This window comes from Betta splendens, chromosome 4 (genome assembly GCF_900634795.4).
Source record: "Betta splendens chromosome 4, fBetSpl5.4, whole genome shotgun sequence".
NCBI lineage: Eukaryota > Metazoa > Chordata > Actinopteri > Anabantiformes > Osphronemidae > Betta > Betta splendens.
The window spans coordinates 1-13,180 of NC_040884.2; the positions used below are offsets into that span (position 1 = coordinate 1).

At 46.7% G+C, this 13,180-nt stretch overlaps 1 protein-coding gene across 5 annotated transcripts in view; it reads right to left on the reverse strand.

The window, feature by feature from the left end:
- Nucleotides 1–6: 6 nt before the first annotated feature.
- Nucleotides 7–13,180, reverse strand: part of grin3bb (glutamate receptor, ionotropic, N-methyl-D-aspartate 3Bb) — a 61,961-nt gene continuing 48,787 nt past the window's right edge. For 2 of the 5 annotated variants that reach the window (XM_029149532.3, XM_029149535.3), the window contains 4 exons: nucleotides 11,483–12,575; nucleotides 10,922–11,067; nucleotides 10,186–10,301; nucleotides 7–1,910 (listed from right to left, as the gene is read on the reverse strand). In XM_029149532.3, coding sequence (XP_029005365.1) covers nucleotides 1,750–1,910; nucleotides 10,186–10,301; nucleotides 10,922–11,067; nucleotides 11,483–12,575 — 1,516 coding nt within the window. In that variant the 3' untranslated portion in view covers nucleotides 7–1,749. Of the gene's footprint in view, nucleotides 2,749–10,185; nucleotides 10,302–10,921; nucleotides 11,068–11,482; nucleotides 12,576–13,180 lie in introns of all 5 variants that reach the window. The other 3 variants (XR_008694339.1, XM_041070705.2, XM_055507734.1) reach the window with 3 other exon arrangements.

The following is a 13,180-nucleotide window of genomic DNA, read 5'->3' on the forward strand; positions in this document are numbered from 1 at the left end:
GATGGATGGTAGGACGGATGGACGGATTCAAAAGACTTTATTAATCCCAGAGAGAAATTATTTTGCACACTTTGATCGCTGTCACAGTTGGGGGTTAGAGACTAAGAATAATAATGCTAACACATCACCACACACATCTAATTACTTGCTAAAGTTTTATTGTGCATTTTATTTCACAGATGAAGATCAACCCTTACAGACAGAGGAGGAATTGTACAGGCTGATGGCCACTGGTATGATGGATCTCCAGTGGCATTCTGTGGAGCACCTAATACTGATCAGCCTCTGGCTGAAAGTGCTCCTCTGTCCAGCCAGCACACTCTGTAGAGGCTGGGGGGTGTTGTCTAGGATAGAGAGGAGTTTGATCAGCATCCTCCGCTCAGGTACAGCATGTAGACTTTCCCAAAAGGGGGAGGGATTTTGCCAGAGGGGGGAGGGATGTTTGGACTCCAGGCTGGAGGCGTCCGTCTGTATGATGTGACATGCCACAGCCGCGTTAACGGAAGGTGGGGTGTGGGGGGGGGGTGTAAACAGCGACGAGGATAACATGTGGAAACTCTGAGTAGATAATATGGATAGAGGCCCACGGCCAGCAGTTCGATGTCAGGGCTGCACATACGCTTTTTGACCATCACATATCCAGGGTGGCACCACTTGTTAATAAAAAAGGCCACCACGCCTCCTCGCTTGTGAAACACATCAAACTACACTCGGCAAAGATTTTCTCCTCTCTCACCAAAGCTGTCAGTTCATCCATTTTATTATCCAGTGACCTTACATTGCCCTTAATCAGCGAAAGGAGATGCGGCTTGAATCTTCTCTTTGCACAGTGCTTTTCTTCGGTCTTTGTTCCCTCCACAAACTTTTTTGCCTTATCTGCTTCCCCTTGTTTTCCTCCTTATTTCTTTGGGGAAGCTTGACATTTCTGGCAGAGTGAAGTATTTTGCAGGTCGATGTTAGTGAGATCAGTTGTTTGCTGGTGCAAACAAAGTTTGCTTGGTGTCACGTCCACTTTTGCAGAACAGCTTTAAGAATGAGGGAAAGTATAAATCCAAGCAAAAAATCGGAGCTCGGGCCTACGCACTAGCGCAGGCAGGCAGGCAGGCAGGCAGGCAGGCAGGCAGGCAGGCAGGCAGACAGACAGACAGACAGACAGACAGACAGACAGACAGAAAGACAGACAGACTTTGTTTTCCCACAGTGGGGAAGTTCAATTGCTGGAGCAGCTAGGGAAGACAGCAAGATTAGAGAGAGATGTGCAAAACTGGTAAATAAAACCTAAAAACATAACATAAACAACATAAAAACATATTTACATATTTACCGCTCAGTCATGTAGTGTACTTAAAATTTGTGCAGGATGGAGCAGCAGATCTCCCACTCACACATAAAGTACAGTAAAAACAGTCTCCAAGATAAAGTGACCAAAACTGAGTGTAGATTTGAGTCTGTCAGACCTTCACATCCTACAGTCTAACAGTCTAGTCTAACAATCATGGGGATGAAGGACCTGCGGTAACGCTCCTTCCTACACTGTGGGTGGATCAGTCTGCCACTGAAGGTGCACACACTGCCACAGCCTGGTGCAATAAAGAGGAATTGTCCATGAAATTACAACTCCACAGCCTACAAACCTAAGCATTTTAATTTTTGCTCAAAGCTCAAATTTGAGTTGTAACCATCAGGCTTTTTTTTCAAAATGCAAGAAAACAAGGTGCTGGAAGACAACTAACACAAAACATAATGTGGTCAACTAACCTCCGTGACAGCAAACACTCTGTTCCCACAGGGAACCACCTTATACCACTTGTCGTGTAGTAGGTCCATGTAACCGTCGGATTTGTATCTGCTGATGAATTCAGAGATGTTGGATGTGAGAGGAGAGTTCTGAGGAAGACCAATACCATAACCTGCAAAGAGCAGAAAAAGTAGTTTCTTTGTTTTTCTTAAATACTGTGGTCAATTTTGAATCAATGGAACCTTGTTCTTTTTTTTTTTTTTTTTTTTTTTTTTTGTTCTGTCCAGCAGTTAAGCAAGCAGCATATATTACGCTGAATGCCATATTGTGATGGACAGCTTTGCTTTAACAAGAAGAGTATATATAGAATATATATACTCTTCCTGATTTATGGTTTATTTAATGGTTTATTTAGCTAATCCAAAATGTGTGTGATGTTGCTGTGTTGGTGGACAGGTTAGGTTTCTGCTTTAGGGTGTGTATGCGGGAGGGTGGGGGGGGGGATAAGGGGTGCAACCAGCTGCTGAAACCAAGCAAATCTGTTAAGTAAACAATCGGAGCAAAAAAATAAATAAATAAGAAGCATGGATGTACCTTAGGCTAACACATTCATAACTAAACAATTTTTGTACTGTGGTTTACCTTGGAGATTAATACTAATACCAATAATAGTGCTAAGGTATGTGCACATACTAATACAAACATATACATACAATATACATACATATGTGCATTATTATACATATCCCATACTACTTAATAAAAGTCATGACATACAACACCACAAATTCCATATTCACACATTATTCATATCGGTAGTGATAAGTATCAATAATACTTACAGTTGGATTTGGAAAGTGTCCCACTACAAGGTTAGTAAGGCTGTAGCTTATCATTATTCACCCAAAGGGTGAGGCAGACGTTGGTGCATGAACAATGCCACTTGTGGAAGCCAGGGTGATGTGAGGGGCTCCGCCACTACGCCCATCCAGCAAGCAGAGGAAGGAATCCTAGCAGCCAGGGAGCCCACACACCTTCAGTTCCAGGAGGGCAGGTGTTGCGACCCAAGCCGCCCACACAGAGCCCCCCAGGCAGAGCTGCAGCAGCCACAGAGACAGCACCCGAGGCCAGAGTGGGCCACCGGGGGTCAACGCTGTCCGCCCCATGAGAACCAGGGGCAAACACTCCCCCCGGCGGGAGGGTCGGCCTGAAAGAGTAGAGCCCGAGGACCCACGGTCCGTAGGGAGCCCGCCAGAAGATGCCCCCGCGCCCAGAGTGGGGCCCGCCCCCAGCCCACCACCCCCACACGGGCGGAGCGGGGCCTACCCCATCGGCCCGACCTCATCCCCTGGCGCTACAGCGGCCTGCAGCACAAGGCCAGCAATTGGTGGGGTCAGCAGAAAAGAGACCACCCAGGCAGACGATCATCGTACCCCGGGCGAAAAACCGGACCCCCCACACTTCAACCGCACCACAGGCATACCAACTCACACAAACACAGACGCATACACCCATCCACATGTGCAACACACATCAACACACACACACACCATAGACTCTCTCACAACAAACTAGTCAATCATACGTGAACCAATGCACTCTCAGATACATTCTCCCACCCACACCATTCGCTTGATCACATTCGTGGGGAGGGTAGGTCTCCGGCCTGCCGTCCATGTGGCCCCAGGCAGGGACCGCAGCTCCTCCCGAGCCCCGACCAACCCCCCCAACCCGGGGGAGGCAGAGGGCAGTAGAAATAGGTACCCCAGAACCTTGCAACCCAGCTTGGGCGTGAGTGTGTGGAACTAAAGTGCACTGAAGGTGGGTGACACCTCCAGGAGCACAACCGCTGGCTGACGGTGTGTCCCCCGGACAGTGCCCCCCTCGCCCTAAATGTCTTTTTGCAGTTAAAACTGGGTGGTGATCTCTCCATCAGGGCCAGTGGCCGAGGCCACAACTGGCCTGAGCCCCAGGCCCCAGTGAAAGAGCCCACCTCCGGCCCTAAATGTATGTGTATGTAGCTAAGTATGAGGAACTTTGGGAGATACCCAATTCTCCGGGGGGTCCAGCAGACAGAGCCATCAATGGGAAGTCTACTGGCCCCCCCGGAAGGAGCCCCCAGATTCCTGGACAAGTGTGTATGACTAATGCAATTAAAACTGCAGAGCATCCCACTTGGAAGGGACGGAACCACTTCCCAGTAGCCCTGGTCCCTCCATCAGCAGGACGCCCCTTGCAGACCTAAGTGGATGAATGCGGAGAAATGTAGTTGGGAAGCAGAGCACCAGGGTCCGCAGAGCCAGGTTCCCGACTGGCTCTGCTACCTATCCCACCACCCCCCACAACCCCCAGCCAGGAAGGGACAGCCGAGACCCAGGGACCGCAGTACTACTGCCCAGGCGACACACGCAGCACAGCCAGAGCCATCCTCACCCTTCTTTCACACTTACCCATTCTCTCGCTCAAGTATGCCCATGCTCGCCCCGTGTAGTGTGACACTCAAACCCACACACATACTCTGCGGTTGTGCATTGAGGGCCAGCCTCCGCCCAGGGCCCAATGAAGGTTCTAGCCTGAGTAGTCCGCCAACCCCCCCTGCAACAGGCCCGAGCAGTTACCAGAGGGCGTCGGACCGCTAGGGCAGGCAGCGCCCCACCCGAGCAGGGGCAGCGCCCCAGGGGAGAGACACCCCTCCGGGCACAGGCAGGCACCCCCAGAGGGAGTCCCCCGGACGCAGGTTACCCAGGTCTCCACCCCCAGGTCCGCCCCCGCACACCGGCAGGGAGGCCCGCCTCCGGCTCCCCGGAGACAGGCACACGCCAACCCTCAAAATGGTCCCACCCCGGCACAGGGCCGCCGGTCCCAGCAGCCACCACACCCCCACCGCAGGGGACCCATGCGGCCAGCCCTGAGTCCACCAACCCGTCCCGGTTAATGGAACCTTGTTCTACTTTAAGTTCTCCAATATGTTTCTGTTTTGATAGAACGGCTTTAGTAGATGGACCATCGCCCATCAGCAACCCCTTATCCTGGTCCTACTGATGTTTGAGTAACAGTTCACCGGGTGATTGTTTTATTAGACATTCCGTTGTGTTTAATTTCAGTCAAGTCCCAACCCCACATAAAAAAAATTCTCTGTCTCTAAAGGTTACGATCCTGAAAACACACAAATCTGAAGCAGGTACAGAAAAAAAGTTTGCTGCAACTTTTTAAGTCAGCCAGCTGCAGTCTAATCTAGTTTCTCTGTGGTCTACCTGGACTAGACAAGGCTCTAATTTCAAGATTCGATGGGAAGGATCCAGAACAAATTATCACAAAAATGACCCGTCCTGTTTAAGTGCATGTAAACACACTGAATGGCTTAGTGTCATTAGTTCCAACATAACTTCCTGCCGAGACCTTTTATTTTGAAAGCACATCTTGCATCATTTCTTATTTTTGAATGAATGCTTTGTGTGCCCAGTTCCTGTACTGTCATTCTCTTTACAGCCTGTTTTGGTTTGTTTCACCACAGGACACATTTTGATATGTGAACCAGATTTTCAACAGAATTTTGTCATACAGTACTTTGCACTGGTGTTATTTTTTCTGGTTCCCTTTCCTGTTTTATTTTGTGCTTTTTCGGCTACTGCCGCTCCAGGTCTAGCCTGAGCTTTACTTCTGGTCACATGACTCATACAGCTGCAGTCAATTAACAATCTGTCTTTTATTTAGTCTCCAGTACTCACCTCATACCTCTGCCAGATTGTTGCGAGCTATCACCACTTTCCAGCATTTCTCCTAGTTCTGATCTGTTACCGAATCTGTGACCGAACATTGCCTGTACTCCGATTTTGCCTGAGCCCTGTCTGTACCTTCGCCTGATCTGATCATCTGTTTGTCTGACTACTGTACCTGCATTCCCGGACTTGTGATTAAAGCCCTTCAATCATACCTACCTGTCTCAAGCGCCGTGCATTTGTGTTCGCCAGGACAAGAGGCGGCTCAACGCCTGGTGGGTATTAGACAGGGAAGACGGAGTACAGCGAAATACGCAATTGAATTTCGAGGCTGGATGGGACGCCACAGCTCTTGGTGATGTATTCTTACAGGAACTTTCCCAGGTTGATGAGGACTGCCTGGTGGCTCAGGAGCTGCCCAGTGACCTGAATGCTCTAAGAAGGATGTCCCTCTCTGCCACTGCATCGACAACCCGGGGACTAAATGAGGTCACCATCAGGGGTTCCTACCTTCTCCCTTTGCTGTCTTCTGCCTTTGAGCTGTTATCGGAGGCCAAGATCTTCACTAAGCTAGAGCTCCGCAACGCTTATCATCTGGTCAGAATAAGGGAGGGGGGCGAATGGAAGACGTACAAAGGACTCACTCAGAACTTTGTGGACTGGTGCCAGCGGAACCACCTCCTGATCAATGCAGGGAAAATTAGGGAGATGGTGGTGGATTTCTGCTGACAGCAGCCTGCTGTAATCCCACCGATGCACATTCAGGGAAGGGACATTGAGAGAGTAGACTTATACAAGTACCTGGGTGTGCATCTGAACAATAAACTGGACTGGACTCCTAACACGGAGAGAGACTGGACAGGATTATCAAGAAGTCCAGCGCTGTCCTGGGCTGGACTTCTTTGGATGATACACTCATTAAGGATTTCCATCGCACTCACTCGGATCTCCTGGGCTCATCCGGAGTTTAATATGGACTCTGCTTTTTCCTTTTTTTTTGGTTGTGACTCTCTTCCTGTCCTCACTCCGCCCACCCTGGTCGGGCTCTGCACAGTTTTGGGCACCTGGGTATACGCCCTAGGAAGGGGGGTTCTGTCATACTCTGGACTTGTGTTATTTTTTCTGGTTCTCTTTCCTGTTTTATTTTGTGCTTTTCCGGCTACTTTTCTAGGTCTAGTCTGAGCTTTACTTCCGGTCACATGACTTGTGCAGCTGCAGTCAATTAACAATCTGTCTGGTATTTAGTCTCCAGTAGAGATGGCGAAATCAAAGCCTTTTGAATCACCGAGCAACTTTGACACAACTGGTTTGAAATCGACACGCTACTCGAAACATTTGATACAGTTAGAAAGACAGACATCTGCTGGTTGTTTGTGAGAACTGCAACAAAGCAAACTGGCTCAAATCATCACAGATAAGTGGTGGCTTAACGTCTGACAGTCCCTGTCAAAGACGTGTAATTGTGTTTCTTAGTAGATAAATGTATATCTGGTAGCCTTTATATGTTATAGTGAAATGTTACGTTTACTGCGTGAGTGCTTCTGCAACTTGTGCTCTGCAACTGTTTTTATTACATTGATGAGCGTCTGTCATTTGTGACATCAAAGATTTTTATTAAGAAAAAGAATGGTTTCCAAAGTGCGTGGTTCTTCCTTCGGCTTGCCACCTCTCCAGCTTTGGAAAAGACCCGCTCGCAGGGCACAGATGTTGCTGGCATGTGGAGATTTGTATGGAGGTATGTAGAATTCCACCGCGTATCAACTTCTTAAAGGAGTATGTGTGCTGGAGTTTGGAGGTAATTTTGAACCTCTTCGAGTTTTTCTTTTGCCTTGACACTGCTTTGAAAAATGTTACAATTCTTTTCGCTCTTGTTCTAATGTCCGTGAGAACAGGAGTTTGTCCCAGAGCCTTCTTCACAACAAGGTTTAAACTATGTGCAAAACATGACAAATTTCGCAAAGTCATAAGTTTTGCACATGGAATCATGTTGCTTGCATTGTCTGTAATTAAGCAGTGCACTTTATGTCTCAAACCCCACCTCTGCAGCTGCAGCTCCATAGCATCCCTCAGGTTCTCTGCTGTGTGGGACTGTGTAAAATGCCCCAAACCAAGCAAAACACTTGCTAGCTCCATATTCTCATTAATAAAGTGGCAAGTGACCCCAAGATATGCCTCCATAGTAATGGATGTCCACATGTCAGCAGTCACACTGACTGCCTCTGCTTTATACAACTCATTTATGGACTTCTTCTTGGCTTCCTCATATTTTTTGTCCACCATACAGTACTTTTTCAAGTCTGTCGAGAAGGCAGGACATACATGGGGTCAAGCTTCTGAGCAAGGCCCTGAAGCCTTCGTCCTCCACCACTTTGAAAAGCTGTGCATCCAGCACAATCATATTCAATAGTGCCTCATCCAACTCCGCTTGTCGGCCTTAAAATTAAAACATAATATAGTACGTATAAGTACAGCATACCTCATTGGGCCTGAACTCCAGCTCCACCCGCAGCAGCAGCAGATGCATCAGTTGCTGCTGTATTAGGTGTGGTTTCTGGGTATTTGGCTCGCAGATGACACAGCATGGATGATGTATTGCTGCTATAAGTCAGCTCCCGAGCACAAATCAAGCACTTGACCTTTCTGGGGCTGATGAGATCAAAGTGCTCCCAGACATATGAGGACTCTTAGGGCACTGGCTCTTGCTCCATGTCCCTACTACTACTATAGTAGTACTACCTACTGCCTCACTTATAACTCTTTCACACACTAAATGATCTATCTGACAATGCTATTCCTACTCATATTCTATACCTATCTGTATAAATAAATATGGTGTATGTGTATGCGCCTATGTGTGTATGTTTGTTGTATGTATTGAGTGTTCAGTGTTTAACTAAACTAAATACATCTAAATCGAAATCTCTACTAGAACTCTCTCTATTTAATTGGCAACAATGATAATGACGCTAGCAATCTCCTCTCAAAAACCCACAGTGTAAGCAGTGATTTGGACCCTTTACAAAGCCTTGACATATTGGCATTGCCCGCCCACTCAAAATGCCCGCTCAGCTGCTCAACACGTCACGTGACAGGTCGAGACCGCGCTCACATTGGTCACATGATTGGAACGCGCTCGAGAATCTTCTTGATGACACTTCTGCTTCAAAAGAGCGACGCTGTGTCGGGTAGGAGGTCTCGAGTTGGACATCTCTAGTCTCCAGTACTCACCTCATACCTCGTACCATACCAGCATTCCTCCTAGTTCTGATCTGTTACTGATTCTGTGACCGAACCTTGCCTGTACTCAAATTCTGTGTGAACCCTGTCTGTACCGTTGCCTGATCGGATTGCCTGGTTACCAGTAAGTCTCGTCTGCATTCTGATTCTGCCTGAGCCCTGTCTGTACCGACGCCTGATCTGATCATATGTTTGTATGATTACTGTACCTACATTCCCGGACTTGTGATTAAAGCCCTTCAATCATACCTACCTGTCTCAAACGCCATGCATGTGGGTCCCCTATTGTAAGCCTCCAAATTAATTTTATTTTATTTTCATAGTTTAGTATATTTACGTACCATATCATATATTATTAGTAGTGGTAGTATGCTGTGTCTACTGAATCAACAATTTGTTCTGGTCATGTTAACAGGTGGATTGTTCTATAACCCAATTTTGGCATAGTTAAGGAATGTCTGGGATAGACTCCAGGAAACAGACATTTTAATTTTGAGTAAACACTTATTGTTGGCCAGTGGTATCAGGCCAGAAGTTAACACAAAACCAGATGTCTAGCTGACATAGGATCAGGGTCTATACAGTAAGTTCGTGCCTCAGCCTTAGAGAGGCAGAGCCCCACGGACCGATGGATGACTTGCTGTCTGGGACGTTGGGGTCTCAGGCTGACACTCCTGCAGGAGACCAGGCAACCTCTCACCGCTGCTCTGTCCTTTCTTCCTTGCTGATAATATTATGTCACCGCGTAATAAATTTGAGATGTATCTGTCTGTTAACGCAGTGGTGGTTTGAGTTTGTCCATTTCAATCTGGCATCTGTACATTATATAATAATGAGAGAAGTAATTTAAGATCATCTATCCTTTATAACAGGCCTGTGTTATTTAAATGTAATTAAATTAAATAGCCTTATGTTATTTATATGATGGCATAATTTCTGTCTCCACGTTTGCGTGTTTACAATTTTCCTCTGTATCACGCACGGCGGAGTTCTGTCCCCAATGTGCGCACACACAGACAGGTGAACGCACACCCACCAGTGGACAGAGAGCGGGTGTTGCAGAATATGTCGCATCAGGCTGAAATGCAGGCAAAAATCAAACAGCAAAAGTCTAGCCACCACCAAATGACAGGTTCTGACCTAGCTTGGCTGTCAGAGGGAAATTGTTAACTTTTTCTTGCTTTTTTTGCTAATCTTTTGTTTTAGATTTTTAAAAATAAATCTGATGGTTAGTGTTCAATTCAGTGTACAGTTGTTAAGGTTTCGTACAGTATTGCACACAAATGTTCAGATGTTATAATATACTGTAATAATAAAAAACATAAACACTATGATTCACGAGTGTTTGTGAGTGTTTTGCTGCACAACCCCCCAAAGCCATGGTCCAAGCAATAAACACTGAAGCATTAAAACAAAGAGACATAATTTCGAATTTGACCTGTAAACAAACCCACAAACAAAGTAACTCATCAAGCGCCAGCATCATGTTACCTTCTATCGCAAACGGTTTCCCCACTGTTGCCAGTTTACAGTCAGCATCAATGGAAACTTCGTAGTCCAGCAATGCTTTGTCCATGATGAAGGCATCGAGCTGTGGAGGGTCTGTCCTTCAACACAGAGCGACATAGTTACAGCACAGACTGGTAGTGATGACTCATTATTGTCATTATTTGGCACTGTCCTCACAGATTGACCTGCTCTTCGTAACAAATAAAGAGAGCACAACAACCTTCAAATGTTGTCATGTAAGTGGAAAAATATGATCTCTAGTTAGAAAAATATGGACACACTCAACAATGGAGCTAAGTGGTCTGTGGGACAACAGTAGGGTCTCCTGCTCCAGTCAGAGCTCTGCTATTGCTCATGTGATCTGAGGCTCTTCAGTCAGTTTCCTTCTGATTGGCTGATGGTAAAATACAGAGTGGGTACACATGTTATTTATCACTAAGTTGTGTTTATGCCATAGTGTAGAATAATACAGGGCATAATAATGTGGATTGATCATCTGGCATCACACAAACCTTTAGAAACAAGGTGAGTGAAGCTTGGAAGAATCTTAAGACTGACCAGTAGGAACTGTAACCTGAGCTTGGGAGCAGTTCAACAGCCTTGTCTGGCAGCAGCAGGTTTACAGTAATGTATCCACCAGTTAACAGCTATTAAGACACACTAGCACCAATTATACTAACGCTTGTTTTTACACATTTCAGAGCATGCTTGGTCTTACTTGAGGGTGGCGACGCCTTCAGGGGTCGTTGGTTCATTAAAACGTCTCATATACTCATGCATCTCCGGAAAACTCTTCTTCATGTAATCCTCCGCGCTGCTCTCTCTCACTGTCCCAAAGCGAAACCCCCGGGACGGGTGGTGCAGCTGGCAAAACACAAGTTTATTGTTCAGTAATTCTGCTCTGAATAAAAATCTGCATTCTTGTGAATGTCTATGTTCTATGTCTATACTACCCAGTCCACCACCAGAACAGATCTGGACAGTAAAAAATAAAAAGCTAATCAATTCCAGACAGACTGCTCCCACAACCTTTAATCACTCTGTGAATTTAAAGCAGGTGATCACTTAACCCGCAGTTATTTTGAAACAGCAGCATTTTATTGAAAATGCCCTGGTGCCCTTGAAATATACAGCTTCTCTAAATTGTGTCCATCATGAGCTGATCTCCAACTGTCATTTTTAGATAAAAGTAGAACAACTTTGACTTGAACCTATTTACATTAACATTTCAGAAATATTTCTACTGTAATTCTGAACTCAAATATTTCTGTTTACTTACCTTTGCATCGTGGATCCCTGACACCTCCTCAAAGGTCTTTTCTCCAACCATGACAGCAGCAAGGTTAGCAGTGTAGCTAGACAACACTAGCAGACAGAAAATTGCCCATAGATTCATCAGGAAGCGACCAGTCCAGCACTTTGGAGTCTTGGAAGAGACTGTGCGCCCAAACAGAATGGCATAACACAGGTTCAGAGCGGATGAGTAAGAGAACACTCTGACCCGGTTTCGTCCGTGGGGAGTCATGCCAAATGGACTTTTCCACTCGTACAGTGTGAGGAAGAGTGCTGTGATATGAAGTGCCAGGAAGATGCCAACCCACATTGACCAGTGCAGGGGCCACATGAAGGCTCCTATTGGGGCTGCCGTGTCCTTACTACGCACCAGGATACCCAGACTGGTAGAGAAGAAGGGTGAGGTGAAGTCAATCACACGACTCCGGGCTGAATTGATACTGAACGAAGTTACTGCCATGTCCGCCAGTCCATTAAGAAGATCCCCAACAAGCCCAGTCCAGCGCCCTCCCTTCCACGCACCATACTTCCCGTCGCCAACGATGTATAGGTCAAACTCAAAGCCCAGGTCCTCAGCTAGCTTCTCTAGCAGGTCTATGCAGTATCCATAGCAGCACTTGCTGTACTCACTAGGCAGGAAGCTGCTGTTCCCGCTTGCCACCTCCCTAAAGAACCGCTCCAGATTTTCCGAACTGTTGGTGCCAGCATCAAGGCAGAACTGACCCGCAGGGCAACTGCCCTCATCATCCACATCTCGTGTGAAGACAAAGGGGTGCTCCACCAGCGTCACCACTTTGACTCTGCTGCCTGCCACCGGCATGCCCGGTCTCCAGCGGCCCTTAGTTCTCTCACCCGTCCCCTCCGTCCTGTGCCAATGTTTGGGTCCCTGCCAAATTTCCTGATCCTCTACCTGCAGCTGACCTCCCTCCCAACTCCCCACAGTCACCCAGGTGGGCTGACCCATTGCATCCCGCTGCAGGCTCCAGATATGGAACCGTTGTGAAGTAAAGATCTGAGACTGGTTCTGGTGGACTCGAACCGGACCTGTCAGACCAGTGAAAGACGTATTGGAGAGAAACCTGCAGAAGAGGGGACAAATACAGGTAATACACACACACACACACACACACGCACGCATGCACACGCACACACACACACACACACACACACACACACACACACACACACACACACACACACACACACACACACACACACACACACACACAACCCGCTGGGTTGTTTGTGTGTTGTTTGGGTTGTTTAAATGAATTTGTAGCATAGATTTGGAGTTTTAAAGTTTGTAGTCAATGAAATATTGGTTTAGCTGTGAATAACTTGTATGTGGCCGGTATTTATAAACCTGTGTTAGTACAAATCTATTTTACAGATGCACTAACAACACCAAAAGACACCACATCATTCATAAACACACTGTTCACTACCATTATTATGTAATTGAACATATGGTACAGAAATACAATTATCTAATCTTTGGTAAACAGATAAGAAATCTAGTGGCAAGCAAAGCCATCCTGACATAGGTGGAAATTAGAGGAGCTCAGTTTTAAAGGGGGTCCCATCATCTAAATCTGTAGCACCCTAACCTAAGCCCCACATCACAGCATAAAACATACCTGGTCCAACAAACTCCCCAGTCCAACACAATGCAGATGCAATCAAA